At 43.6% G+C, this 14,099-nt stretch overlaps 1 protein-coding gene across 13 annotated transcripts in view; it reads left to right on the top strand.

Annotated features, from left to right (window-relative positions):
* Positions 1-14,099, top strand: part of RALGAPA1 (Ral GTPase activating protein catalytic alpha subunit 1) — a 246,975-nt gene that overhangs the window by 125,076 nt on the left and 107,800 nt on the right. For all 13 annotated transcript variants that reach the window (XR_003999976.1, XM_030559262.1, XM_030559256.1 and 10 more), the window contains 2 exons: positions 8,714-8,842; positions 10,321-10,446. Coding sequence is in view for 12 of the 13 variants with exons in the window: in XM_030559262.1 (XP_030415122.1) it covers positions 8,714-8,842; positions 10,321-10,446 (255 nt within the window). In the remaining variant the exon portion in view is untranslated. The remainder of the gene's footprint in view (positions 1-8,713; positions 8,843-10,320; positions 10,447-14,099) is intronic.

Below are 14,099 nucleotides of genomic sequence, written 5' to 3' on the forward strand. Positions count from 1 at the left end.
GATATAACACGAGTTTGGATATAACGCAGTAAAGCAGTGCTCCGTGGGGGCGGGGCTACGCACTCTGGCGGATCAAAGCAAGTTCGATATAACGTGGTTTCACCTAAAACACGGTAAGATTTTTTTGGCCCCCAAGGACAGCATTATATCGAGATAGAGGTGTACTGGGTGGATTTTCAATTAAATAATTTTAACTTGGTAATTAAGAATCAGTACTTCAGTGTATATCCTATTGCTCAGCAATTGCCTTGGTAAATCATGCTCATAGTAATGAGCACAATTATAACCTGCTATACACATTTGTGCAGGGGCGTAAGGAGGCAGAAGGTGCCCCATTTTTCATCGGCACAGGCTATGCTATCCATATTGCAGGTTGCAGCATGGAGGAAAGAGAAACAAGCAACTTCTGGGAGACTTCCGTCTCTCCCTCCAATACACCAACCTTTGCAGTTGGGCTGGTGGGAAAGTAATTTTGCCAGGTAAAAAATTGGTTCAGATTGCTACTTCCCTTTCCTTCCATCCCAGGAGCAAAGTAGGGACAAAGGACCATACTGACTCTGACTCACAGTGTGGTTCTTGGTCTGCTCCCTGGCTGGTGCAATTACATGCTGCACCATACCTAGTGCTTGTGGTAAAATCAAAATCTATCTCAGTATGCATAGCAATATAAATCTTCGCTGTACTTTGATAGAAATCATTAGCTAATCTTCACAGTATTAACTTCCATTTGATAAGTAGTATTGTCCAAATTTTCAGTAGAGAAACCTTTATGAAAATGTTAAGTGACTGTCAGAGCTGGGTTGAGATCTCTTGTGCTGCCAGCTCCCCATCCTATATATAGACCACATCTCTGACACATATAAGGTATACTGTACAAAAGGAAACTGTTAACAAAGTACACATCATGTTTGCCCAAGATACCATTGTCCTATTAGCATATGGTAATCCAAGCCAATTTAGAATGCTGCTTTTGTTGGCGTAATTTTTTAAAACTTGAAGTGATTAGCGCTCTTTTTTTTTTTTGGTCAGGGTCCCTCAGTGTAGGTCAAGCTTTTTATATCTGTCAGATCGGTAATGCAGGCAAACTCCCCTTCTAGTGCGTCCTTATGTGGATTCCATTATAAGTGTGCGCACATCCACATCCATGGCCATCGGAGACTTTTGCCTTAGCGGTATCCATAGGGCCAGCTGTGTCACCCCCTTGAGTGCTGCGCTCATGTGCTGGTATATCAGGCGCTACCAGCCCTATGCCCTCTTGGTTCCTTCTTTACGACAACTCCAATAGAGGGGCAGGAAGATTGGTGACAGAATGGACATGAGCAAAACATCCTGAAGAACAGTTACAAAAAGGTGAATAACTTTTGTCCAAAAAAAAATAAAATGAAGACCTATGAGCTGATCAGCATGGGGACTGAATTCTTTCCAAAAAAAGTAGGTAGGAGAAGTTAAAGATCAGACTAGATTTTATTAAGTGTTTCAGTCAAATACAAAATTTTCATTCAGGAGCCATTAGAGAAGTGTAAGTAGAACTTACCAACCCTACATTTTTATACTTTTTCTGAGTTTCACCAGTGGCACAATCCTACATCCATTGGAGTCCGTTACAGTTTTGCCAGTGACTTTGGTAGGAACGAGGTCAAGCCACATACCTCTCTGAAAATACTGGAAGAAGCAATCTTGCAGAGTTAAATGTAGTTGATGATGATTACTTGAGAGATGTAAAGAAACTGAAGCAGCCAAAATACTGCCGTGAAAATTATCTTCATATCTTGTCACTCAAATTCAAATAAAGAAATGACATGGTCTATTTTCCAGTTTCCTGTCTTTTTTGACCTCACTTTTAATCTTCTGATTCTGTCACTTTTTGAGTTTTTTCAATGTAATTTAGATTTAATTCCTCAGGGCAGTCTTCATTTGCCTGTAAAGTGGCATACAAACCTCTGGTGCTATGTAAATACAATATTAGTGAACAGTGAGTCAAGGCTACAGCAGACAGCTATATGTTTTTGTTTATTTTCTTTCTTGTAGAGAGATGTAAGTTCCAGTATTTTCTCTTGCCCACAAAGCAATCTAATAGCTAATTTCAAATATTTCTGGTAAGAGAGTGCCACATCAGCATAGTTTTCAAGCCCTTGTTATAGTAATTAATACAACTAAGCTTGTTCCCAGATATATGTGGTTCAGTGGCAAATGGTGAGTGTCAGGGGGCAGAGGAGTGTTTGTGTATCCAAGGCCAGCCGTAGCACTTAGCCCAGAATATTGCCACTCTGTCACCTAATGGCAAGACCGTCTGAGGCACTGCTGTCCCATGGTGAGAATCAAAGGCTACCTTGCCTAGCAGCCACAGTTCAAGATAATATCACCCAGTGGTGAGCATGAAGGCCCACATTGCCTAGTGGCTACAGTATGGATGGAGAGGGAGTAGGGTAACCCAAGCCCACCTTGCTCCACCGTGTTCTGACCTGGGGACCTTCAAAATAGTCCTACAGATGACTTAGGGACTGGCACCCTTACTCCATTTCTCTGAGTCACTTCCTACCCCTAAAAGCAGCAAAGAATCCTGTGGCACCTTATAGACTAACAAACGTTTTGGAGCATGAGCTTTCGTGGGTGAACACCCACTTCGTCACATGCATCTGACGAAGTGAGTATTCACTCACGAAAGCTCATACTCCGAAACGTCTGTTAGTCTATAAGGTGCCACAGGATTCTTTGCTGCTTTTACAGATCCAGACTAACACGGCTACCCCTCTGATACTTCCTACCCCTAGCTTCTGTTCTTCTCAGTACCACAGGGTCTGCCTAGGATCCCACTTGACGTCCTCTCAGGTCCTTCTCTGGAGCACCTTCCACTGCTGGTGGTGACTCATCACCCTCAGTCCCTATGATTGAAGATCTGCAGTGGCTTAGTCGTGAGGCCTGGTCCTGGTTTCTTGGAGCCCTGGCAGCTTCTGTACAGGAGGCTGCTGCACCCAACTGCTCTCCTGCTCCGTCTCCCCAGACTGAACTGAGCTGCGCCCTTTTGAATGCTTCCTCCACTGGGAGCATGCCCAGCAGAGGTGAGGGAGCAAAGCTTCCTTCATCCATTGAAGCTCCCTAACCCTCACCTCATCAGTGCGGGGTTGCTACAACCCATCACAGTAAGAAGATATTAGTTCCAGTAATCCTATTCAAATCACAATCTTCCTGTGAGTGATTTAGCAGTGATCTTACATTTTTACAAAAGGAACCTATCTACGTTTTTTCAGACATTGTGCTGCTTTTGGTTACCTTTCTTTTCCTCTCTCTTAATTTCTCTTTCCCTCATTCCCTGATGCTATTTCTGCCTTACTGAGAGATCATGTGTGAACTTTTTAAGAAATGAAATTTCACTTGTTCCTGTGCAACAGTAAATCGGTTAGTTTACAATCTTAGGTCTTCCTTATGACAGAAAAACTTTGAAATTATCTTCCTAAAGTAAACAGAAGGCTGAAGACATGTGAAAGCAATTATATACTAAAGTATTTAGTCTTAAATATTATTCAGTGTTGCCATCCCCAAGTGTTCAAAAATCATGGGACAGGCCTGAAAGCCCATGAGATTTTAAAAAAAGGCAATTTTTTCTTTGTCTTGTTTCTGAGTCTTTAGGACACACTTATGTCCTGTTTTCAAGCTTTTCTCCACACCCACGAAGTCTATAAACTTACTTTTTTAGGATAGCAGAGGTTCTTGTGAAATAGGAGGATTCGGGAGAGCGGAGGGTGCTTTTTTAGAAAAACATCAAATATTGTGAGAGTGGGCAACACTGCTATTTTTTTCAGAATTTACTGTATTTCCAGGTAACCATTTAGTGTGATTCTTTAGCTGACAATTGAAATCCTCTCCCTCAGCTGTGCTGTAGGATAAATGAAGTTAATTTTTCCCTTATATTCTTATGCTTCCTTTTAGAGAAGAAAATATAGAACAGATCAGTTAGTGTTAAAATGCATGAAAGAAACTAAAGACATTTCATGGCTTAAATTTTTTTCCTAACGGCTCATATCTATGTGAAGTAGGTATTCTTTAAGTAGATGCAGACATGTATTACACTTAGGCACGTGCGTGCCCAGCACTCCGTAGCCAGAGACTTTTGCCTAGCAGTACCCATAGAGAGGTGGCACATTTTGTTTTAGTCTAGTTTATGGTATATACTTTAGTGCTAGTCAGTGGTTAATAGAGAGTGTTAGGCCTGGTCTACACTGGGAGGGGTCGATCTAAGTTACACAACTTCAGTTACATGAATAACATAGCTGAAGTTGATGTACTTAGATCTACTGGTCATGGTGTCTTCACTGCAGTGAGTTGACTGCTGCCACTCCCTTGTTGACTCTGCCTGCGCCTCTCACAGCAATGGAGTACAGGAGTTGACGGGCAAGCGCTCGGGGGTCAACTTATCACGTCTAGACTAGACACGATAAATTGACCCTTGCATCGATCGCTGCCTGCTGATTCAGCGGGTAATATAGACATACCCTTAGTTGATAGTGTTCCCCTCTGGTGCCCACACCAGGGTTTAAATGTTGTCGTTCGTGTGGAGGGGTGATCCCCAACAGTGACACCCCCACATGAGGTACTTGGTTTGTCTTGGCGAGGCCCACCTTACAGAGCATTGTTCCATCTGTAGATCATTCAAGAAGTGCACTCGGGTGGTACAGGGACTTTCCTCTCAAGCAGCATCTGCTTGAACAGGCCATGTTGCCTGATCCAGTACTGAAGCCTTCCTCAGGCTGAAGATGGCCCTCAGGTTCAGTAAGTGCTGCCACCTCTCATTCCGGGGCAGGTGCTTCTCCGAAGAGGTAGAGGAGCTGCTCTCCATTTTTGGTGCTGAGGAAGAGGTCTCATAAGACCAATCAGGACTGCTTCAGGTTGCGGCACAACTTCTCTGCTTCCCCCAGGAAAAGCACAAATCGGCATGGGACCAATTCCAGTGTGTGGGATGGCACAGGTACCAAGTGGGAAGGACATAAACCCCATATTGTTGACTCCAGTGCCAGCCTCCAGGTCCCAATGAGGGTGATGCCAGTACCAGTCTAGTGGACCTGCTCTGCCTTTCCATTCTGTCCTCACTGCTGGTCCAGGACTTTGCGATGCTCACACCTTCAGCAGCCCCTCGAGTGGAGCACTCCGCTGAACCTTCATGCTCATCAGGACTACACCTAGACACTCACTCCTCGTGGTGGGCATGGAGCTGGTACTGGAATCAATGCAGGGGCATCGGAACTGGGACCCTCTTTGGCCATACTGCATTTGACACCTCAGTTGTTCCCATTGGGGCTCTCATCATGTTGGACATTGATGCACTTGGATGCTTTGGTACCTCTGTCGGCTCCAGGACCAATGCTGCCTGACATGCTCAGTACTGACAGCACTGTGTTAATCACAGGAGCTGATTCTTGCCTTGTTCTGGACAATGGATGAATTGGACTGCCTAGTGGCTCCCTCAGGTGTCACTCCGCCCATGTTGCCGAGATCCAGGGGCTCTGATTCCAGTCATCCCCCTGCTCCGCATCTCCTAATGAACTCCGGGGGCTGCCAATGGACCAGTGTGGCTTTCATAATTGGCATGTGGCCAGGACAGAGGATCTTAGCCAGGCTCCTACTGGTCACCAATGCCTTACCCATATCAGTGGCCACCTTGGACTCAGTGGGATATTCCTCACTTGCAGAGATCCTACTTTTCACCCCATTCAAAGCTGAAGTCACTTGCTAGGTCAACGGTGCCACAAGCCCAAGCATCAGCGATCTTTCTCCCCGAGAAGCCATGAGAGACTTCCCTTCCAGATACATCTTTTGGGGGGTGAGAGCCAGCTTTTGCTCAGCCAGGACCCTCTTCCTCATTGCTGGATGATGCGGTGCTGCCCGGTTCAGCCTTCCCTTCTATTCCAGAGGGCATTAAGGCATGCCAGGACCTTTTACTCCACATAGCCACATCCATAGGCATCCAGGCAGAGTTTCTTCAGGAGAGCACACACAGACTGGTAGATTTCAAGTCCACTGTCCCTGGGAGTGTGGCCCTCCCAATCAATGATGTGTTCTTTGAGCCAATAAGAGCCCTGTGTACCACCAGTGGCAAGGTTCATGAAGTCCTACTTTGGTCCCATGCAGGGATTTGAAGGGTTCTGTTCCCACCCACAAAATCCCTGACCATAATGGTGATAAATGACAGCGACCGACAGAAGACACTGTTAGTTACTGTAACTGTAGTTCTTAGAGTTGTGATGCAGACATGTATTCCATGGCCCACCCCCTGTCCCCTCTGCTTCGGAGTCTCCTCTCAGGGTCTTTTGGTGTGAAGGAACTAGAGGGGATCTGGGCGCCACCAGGGGAGGGGCCAAGGGCACAAGCACCACCTCTCTACAGGTACTGCTAGGCAAGTCTCCAGCTCCGGTGTACTGGGTGCACACATGCCTAAGTAGAATATATGTTTGGATTACATCTCAAAGAACCACAGTTACAGTAAGTCACCGTTTCATTATAGCCAACTTTCATCCATGGGTAAATAGAGGCATAGAGGGCTAGATCCACAGAGGAACTGGGGGTGGCAATGCTGAGTATTACGATTTCTAACTTTTGGGTAACCCGCTTCCTGGTGGAATCCTCAGCCCTGAGCTAGGTGTGAAGGTCCCTATACAATATGCAAGAGTTAGTCATCTAAGAATGGGATTCACAGGTGCCAGAAAACTGAGTGGGGAGCCACCTGAGCTATTCAATAGGAAATACCAAGGAGAAGGGTGTGATCTAATCCCTACCTCTGAAAGTGTTAGGCACCCCCTGGTGGCTCAGTTAGGCACTTATCTCCACTTGGGATTCAGAGCCATGAACCCTCTCCTGGGTTAGGCACCTAAACCATGTCAGACCTTTTTCATTAAAAATGAGAGGGAGATTGAGAACCCCACCCCAGAATACCCAGTAGCCAGGTGATCAAGGCACTCACCTGGGAGGTGGAAGGCCTGTTTTCAAATCCCTACTCTGCCTGATCTGGAGCAGGGACTTGAACTTGGGTCTCCCACATCCCAGTAAGTGTCTGTACGTACATATGTACGTACGTGTGTATGTGTGTGTGCGCACCATCAATATTTAATCATTAAGGCTGTAAGAAAGTTGTGATGTTTTGAGTTTGGGCAGATGGGGTTTGGTTCAAAAATTGCAGCTAAATTTAAGTTGCAGTTTTTGTATGGTCCGTTCAAGTACCATAGAAGAACCACATTAAAAACAACCCATAAAAAACCCTATTTGAATGGCATTGCAATGCTGTGCGCCAAGTCACAGGCTGAAATATGGCCCAGCCAGGAGGGACAGCCATGCCAAAATCTAAGCGAATGGCATTGTGGCCGGCAATTTTTTTAAAGCCTTATTAGTCATTTATACAAAGTAGAACAGAGATTAAGAGCCCCACTCCAGCATACCCAATGGACTGCTGGTAAGGCACTCACTTGAGAGGTTGGAGTCCCTTCAGATTAGGCAGAGGGGGGATTTGAAAACAGGTTTCACACATTCCAGGTGAGTTCCCTAACTACTGGATTGGGTATTCTGTGACACACACAAACCCAAATTCCCAATCTGATTGCCCTCTGCTGCTCTTTGTGAAAGACCCAATCTGGTAGGCTTGCTCTGAAAACACCTTCCACTTTGGGTTCTCTGTGCAAGATAGGCAGGGGAATGCTTGTTTTGAGAACTCTTCCACAGCTTGAGTGTGAGGATGCCAAGCAGCTCAGTGGTGTCAAAACGTAGGCAGCTTTTCATATGCCCACCAGCAGCAGGTTAGGCATATAGAGAATTTAGGCACGTGCAATTTTAGGCAACAACTGAGTGGGGGTTTTGAGGTCTCAGTGGAGCTAAAATGTTGGATTTAGACATCTAAAGTAGCAGGTAGGTGTCTAAATCGCTTTGTGGATCTAGCTGAGAGAGGTTAAAGGCCTGAGCAACTCTGTTCCCATGAAAGTCAATGGAGAATTTTAACTGACTTGAATGGAGGAAGAATAAGACTTGCTTAAGATTAGTCAGTGTGTAGCTAGGAATTGAACCAAAGAGACCTAACTTCCAGTTTTCCCCTCCTCTAACCACTAAACTACGTTTTCTCTCCTACTGAATTGCAAATTTGCATGTTAACATTGACCATCAGGGTATGTTAGAGAGTCTACCTCTTAGAGAATTTTTTTCAGAGACGGATTATATAGTTTATTTGCATATGAACTGGGGAGTTTTTTATACTGATTGTATCTTGTCCACACACAGATACATATATTTAAACAATTCATAGATTATTAGAGAAATCACATGTACCTTAGAAATTGAAAATCTTGATTAATGATATATTGCATGGGTTCATTAAATCTGCATTCATTTAATATATCATGTAATGTATAGCTGCAAAGAAAAGAATTTTAAGACACTTTAATATGTCATTCTTTATATTAAGATTCCATTTACAAATAATTTATAAAGGGTTAATAAATGCTTAATAGGTTTTATAAGCATGTTGCAGTCATAAGCAGTACTTGATATAGTTGATTATGAGTACCTCAGTAGAAAGTGTGATGAATGGTTATAAACAACCTTTTGGACTCTACAGTTGATTAGTAAATTTTTAAATTATGCAGATTTTGCTCAGTATTTGACAATGATAATTATGCTCATGTGCTTTTTCTGTTTAACTAATGAATGTCATGTACTTCTTTCCCTTCTTCCTTCCAAGGATATTGTTAATACAATCATCAAGCACTGCTCTCCTCAGTTCTTTTCACTTGGTTTGCCTGGTGCTACCATGCTTATTATGGATTTCATTATAGCAGCTGGTAGAGTGGCTTCTTCCTCTTTTCTCAATGTAAGTGTTCGTCAGTTCATTTGCTTTTGTGATTGTATGTAATCATGAGATCTTTTAATAGAAAAAATACTATGCAACATTGTTCTTCAGCTAGTGTGTATTGAACTGTCCCAAAAAGAGAACTTAATGCTTAATTATTGAAATCACCAAGTAGTTCATAAAAGATATTATAAAATTCCTGTATAGAAGGTATAATATAAAGAATGCAAAAATTTGCTGTTTATTCCTGATGTTTGTTTAGCCTCAGAATTGCAGGAACAATTATAAGAGAACTCTTGAAATAAACACCTTTATGTGTGGTGTGTTTTAGTTATGTCATCAGCCACATGCATATCCAGAGTTTTTTTGGTTTTTTTAAAACTTACGGAAGATGTACCATATTAACAAACTTATAAAGGGAAGGAACACTTTATTGCTGTATTAGGTCCACAGCAATTTAAATATAGTAGGTTTTGTATTGATGTTGCAATGTATCCTTTGGGACTAATAAGAAGTAAAAATGTTGCAGTTGGCCATTAAATGATGATAATCCATTTTAGGAGAAGTGCTCTGTATACCATAGATATTACTTTGTTACTGTACAAAACACTCCATGATTTTCAGAAGCAATTAAATACCTTTTAGCGAGGGATGTTCATATAATACTGCCATCTTCAATTAATGCTCACCATGAGCCGGTGTCATCTTGCTCTGTATACATCCTGAGATACTTAATTTTTAACTGGCCAAGGTTGGCTTTCCCTTCAAAATCTTGAAATATTGAGAGCTCTATTGATGCTGTATGTTGGTAATCTCTTGCCTCAAGAATGGGGTTCTTGGCAAAATACTGTCCTGAAAACAACTATTGCTGGTAAATAATTTCACCTGTATATTGGTTGAGATGATGTCAGCTTAGTTTTTGGATCATCCAGTATAATCTTTTTGGAGTTTGCTATGGATTTTTACAGTGTTTTCTCTTTAAAAGTGTGTTACACTTGTACAGGAACAACATGGAGGAATTACAGTGCCTTCCAAGAATGGGGCTGGTGGCTCTTAAAATTGCTAGCTTTTGCATTTGTACTTTTAAAAGTTTATACCTTTCAGTTATTTCTGGTCAGCTTGATTGGCAGAGGCATTATTTATCCTTTAAAACTTTCTATTGTGTGTTTGTAAGAAAAATATATAGAAACAGTGTTTTATCACAAAGGCTATTTAAATTATTCTCTTTTGTGGTAATATAGGATGTAGAGCCAGTACCGTACGTGGTAATGGAAATTTTGAGTTACCTGTTTCAGCACAGCAGCTTATGTAAGCAGTCTTAGTGTATATCACACAGCTGTACTTTTTGTGATAAATACAAACTGCTTGAGTTTCTCTTTGGCCTTCATATTGTCACCAGGATAAACTTAATAAAAATTCAACCTTATGTAAGGTAGCTGGATATTTCATTCTTAGTGCAATCTGAGTAAATATTTATTTTTGTTTTTCCCCCTCCATAGGCACCAAGAGTAGAAGCACAAGTTCTGTTGGGATCTCTTGTCTGCTTTCCTAACTTATATTGTGAATTGCCAGCTCTACACCCAAACACTCCCGACATAGTTGTGTCTCATTTCACAGATGTTAAGGTGGGAATATTGAAAACATAGATATGGTATTGCAGCTACCAAGCTGTCTTTTTTAGTAGTATAGTGTTCCGGGTAATTTTTACTGATATTTAGACATTCTAATGTTCTTTTAGATCTTCGTATGTAGAGGACAAGATTTAAGTCCATAAAATTTGTCAAAATAGGTTTTAAACTTTTAAACATATAGTTATTTTGAATTTACTGTTAAATCAACAAAAACCATCAAAAGTGTCTGCATATGTTCCTAAAAGTAAATGTTCAAAATAATGCACATTTCTTATGCTTAGTCATTGTGATCACTTAAAAAGTTTCTGGGCTTTAAACATCTCAGAAAGAAGAAAGACTTGGTTTCTAGATGCACTATTTATTCCACTTGCTGTTTATTTACTTAGGGGCTGCCAAAAGCCCCTATGTGCACCTCTGTGATGGCCACAATACATAAAATCAGGGAGACTCCAGCACATGAAGTTTGGGCTCTGTGACAGTTTAACGTAGCTGAAAGCAGTCTGGGTTATGGGTCTGTGTACTATTGAGATTCTTAAACTGGGGGTCATGGAATGTATTTGGGGGGGAGGGGGCGTGAGAAGCTTTAGGGAGAAAAAACTTGCTGCACACATTTTACCTACAGCAATGAATAATTACCAAAGCTGATCTCCTCTCAGAAAGCGCTGTGCATTTGACTCTAGATGGCACTGTGCATTTTGATGGATTTTTATTAAGCTTGCATAACATTATACAACATCGTTGCCATCTGTACGCTAACCCATTTGCTGCAATGAAGTGTGCACATTTAATTGTATGCATTGACCACAATCACAGTTTCGCTTTTGCTCTTATTACAATGGATTATTGGCTTATTCATGCAACAGATAAAAAGAAACTCAAGTGAAAACCAAAGAGGCCAAAACTGGTTCACGTGAAGCACCATCGCTGCATGTATATATGTACTTGTGTGGCAGGAAGCGGGAGGGGGCATAAACTACTACAGACACAAAGAAGGGGGTGTGTGATCAAATAAGTTTGAGCACCGTTAGTCCACTGTGTCTCTGACAATAGGGATCCTGCAGGTTGCTGCCCCTGCTTCCAATATTAAGAGTGAAATAATGTATGAGGTAGCTCCACAGACCTTGCTTACTGTTTAGAAGTAAATTTAGTTCCCTGTTTACTTGGGCTTTATGGAAGATGAATTTCACCAGTAAGAACATTTGGCCCTCTTGACTCAGACAGAATGACCTACCCACACATTAAGCAGTGGGAGCCATTGTCTGGTGTGTAAGAAAAGATATGTGACCCTTTTAATGACTAGGTAGTCAGAGAGTGACTTGCTTCAACAACTTCAGCCCCCAGATGTCCAAAAGAGGGGGAGACTATTTAGGTTCATGCCAGTGCAAGAAAAGCCATCTTTTACCTGGACCAGGTGGAGCAGCAGGAACAACATCACAACAAATTCTCCTGGCACCACATAGGAACAGATAGGTGAGAACAGGAAGCAGGGGAGGAGGCATTCTTTCCCCCCCTCCCTCCAAGCTCACAATGCTAAAAGCAGGTATTTGGTAACAGAAAGGGTGAGGTAGGGAACTCTGCTCAGAGCCATAGCAGACTGGTGAGAATGGGGAGGAGCCTTCCCCCTTCCAGCCCACAGCAGCAGAAGCAGGTGTTTTTATCAGAAGGGGAAGAGGAGGGGGTTTCAAACTCATCAGTGTGGTGCCACAGCAGAGTGGTCAGAACAGGAGAGGGGTGTCCCCCACTCATTTCCAACCAGCAAGAGGCATGTTAGAGCAGACGAGGAAAGGAGTTCAAAACCCAGCTCAGAGAGGACAGAGTGGGACTCAAATGGTCATGGGAACCCAGGGGTGGGATCCTTGCCACATGGGCAAGGAGTTTGACCAAGGACCAAAGTTGGAGGATCCAGGGATGATCTGTCTGTCTACCAAATGGATTCTCTGTTAGTGGGAGGTAATGTAGATCCTGTGGGAAGCAAATGCTCCCAGTGGTAAACCACTTGCATTTTGGGGTGCAGGAGCCATCAGAGAATTGATTCAGATAGTCTGGGCAGTTGCTTCTGAAATTGTTTCCATGGCACTAAAATGTTTACAAGGTGTGGTGAGTCACCCAGAGCCATGACATTTCAATGAAAAATTTGCAGGACAGGAGAGTGGCACGGCTGGCAGGGGTGAGTGTGACCAGCACCAGATGGAAGTTGCAGAGGCAGAGTGTGGAACTGAGTCCCTTCTGGCCAGTGCTGCAATGGGGAGGGCGATGGGAATTTCCGTGTGGGGGTTCAGGGAATTTGCCTACCTTTCCTCTTGGGGGACCTGGGAGGGGAGGGGTAGTCACCCCACTTCCCACATTGCAAGGCAGGAGAAACTGAATCTAGAGGGGTAGCAGAACTAGAAGATAGGCTACAGGTGGTGGATCTGATGTCCTAGGACAGGGGCGGCCGACCTGAGCCTGAGAAGGAGCCAGAATTTACCAATGTACATTGCCGAAGAGCCACGCCAATATGTCAGCAGCCCCTCATCAGCTCCCCCCACTCTAACCTGCAGTGCCTGCCTGCCTGCCAGCAGCCCCACCAATCAGTGCCTCCCGCTCCCTCCCCATACCTCCTGCCTGCCGCAATCAGCTGTTATGCGGTGCACAGGAGGCTCTGGTGGCGGGCTGGGGGAGAGCAAGGGCATGGCAGGCTCGGGGGTAGGGGTGGAGTGGGGACAGGGCCTGGGGCAGAGCAGGAGGTTGAGCACTGAGTATTCCCCAGCACATTGGAAAGTTAGCATCTATAGCTCCAGCCCCAGAGTCAGTGCCTAGGCAAGGAGCCACATATTAACCTATGAAGAGCCGCATGTGGCTCCAGAGCCACCAGTTGCCACTCCTGTCCTAAGAACTGTGTCTTGGATGTCTGGGATTGTCATAAACAGATAGTTAAGGGTTAATGTCTCTCTTACCTGTAAAGGGTTAACAAACAGGGAACCAAACACCTGACCAGGGGACCAATCAGGAGACAAGATACTTTCAAATCTCGGTGGAGGGAAGCCTTTGTTTGTGTTTTTTGGGTTTTGCTTTGTTCTCTCTGGGCTCTGAGAGTGACCACACGTACCTACAGGCTCTGTAATCTTCTATTCCAATTTTGTGAGTACAAAGGTAGAAAGGCGGTATAGTCTTTTTGTTTTCCTTTATTTGCAAGTGTGTAGTTTGCTGGAAGTATTTTAAATTGTAATTTGCTGGGGGGGAGGCTTCTTTCTAGTTTCTATAAGCTGACAGACCCTGTAACTTTTTACCATCTAAATTGCAGAGATAAACTTTTAATAAAAAGAAAGAAAAAAGGTAAAAGCTTTGCTTTAAGACCTGTCTGATTTTTTTCTCCTAGTTAAGGCTCAAAGGAACTGAGTCTGTGTACACCAGGGAATTGATGGGCAGAAGGGAAAGAGAGCAAGGGGGAGAAGGGAAAAGTGAATTTCTTCTTTGTTTCAGATTCACGGAGTTTGACTCTGGATTGCCTCTGGGTGAAGGGAAAAGAGGAGGGGGGGGAAGGTATCATTCCTCTCTGTGTGGTGATTCAAGGAGTTTGAATCACGGTGATCTCCTAGTGTACCCAGGGCGGAAAGGAGCTGGGAGGAAGAAAGGAGGGGGAAGGGAAATGGTTTATTCCCCTTTGT

Source organism: Gopherus evgoodei, chromosome 4 (genome assembly GCF_007399415.2).
Source record: "Gopherus evgoodei ecotype Sinaloan lineage chromosome 4, rGopEvg1_v1.p, whole genome shotgun sequence".
In the NCBI taxonomy this organism is placed as follows: Eukaryota; Metazoa; Chordata; order Testudines; family Testudinidae; genus Gopherus; species Gopherus evgoodei.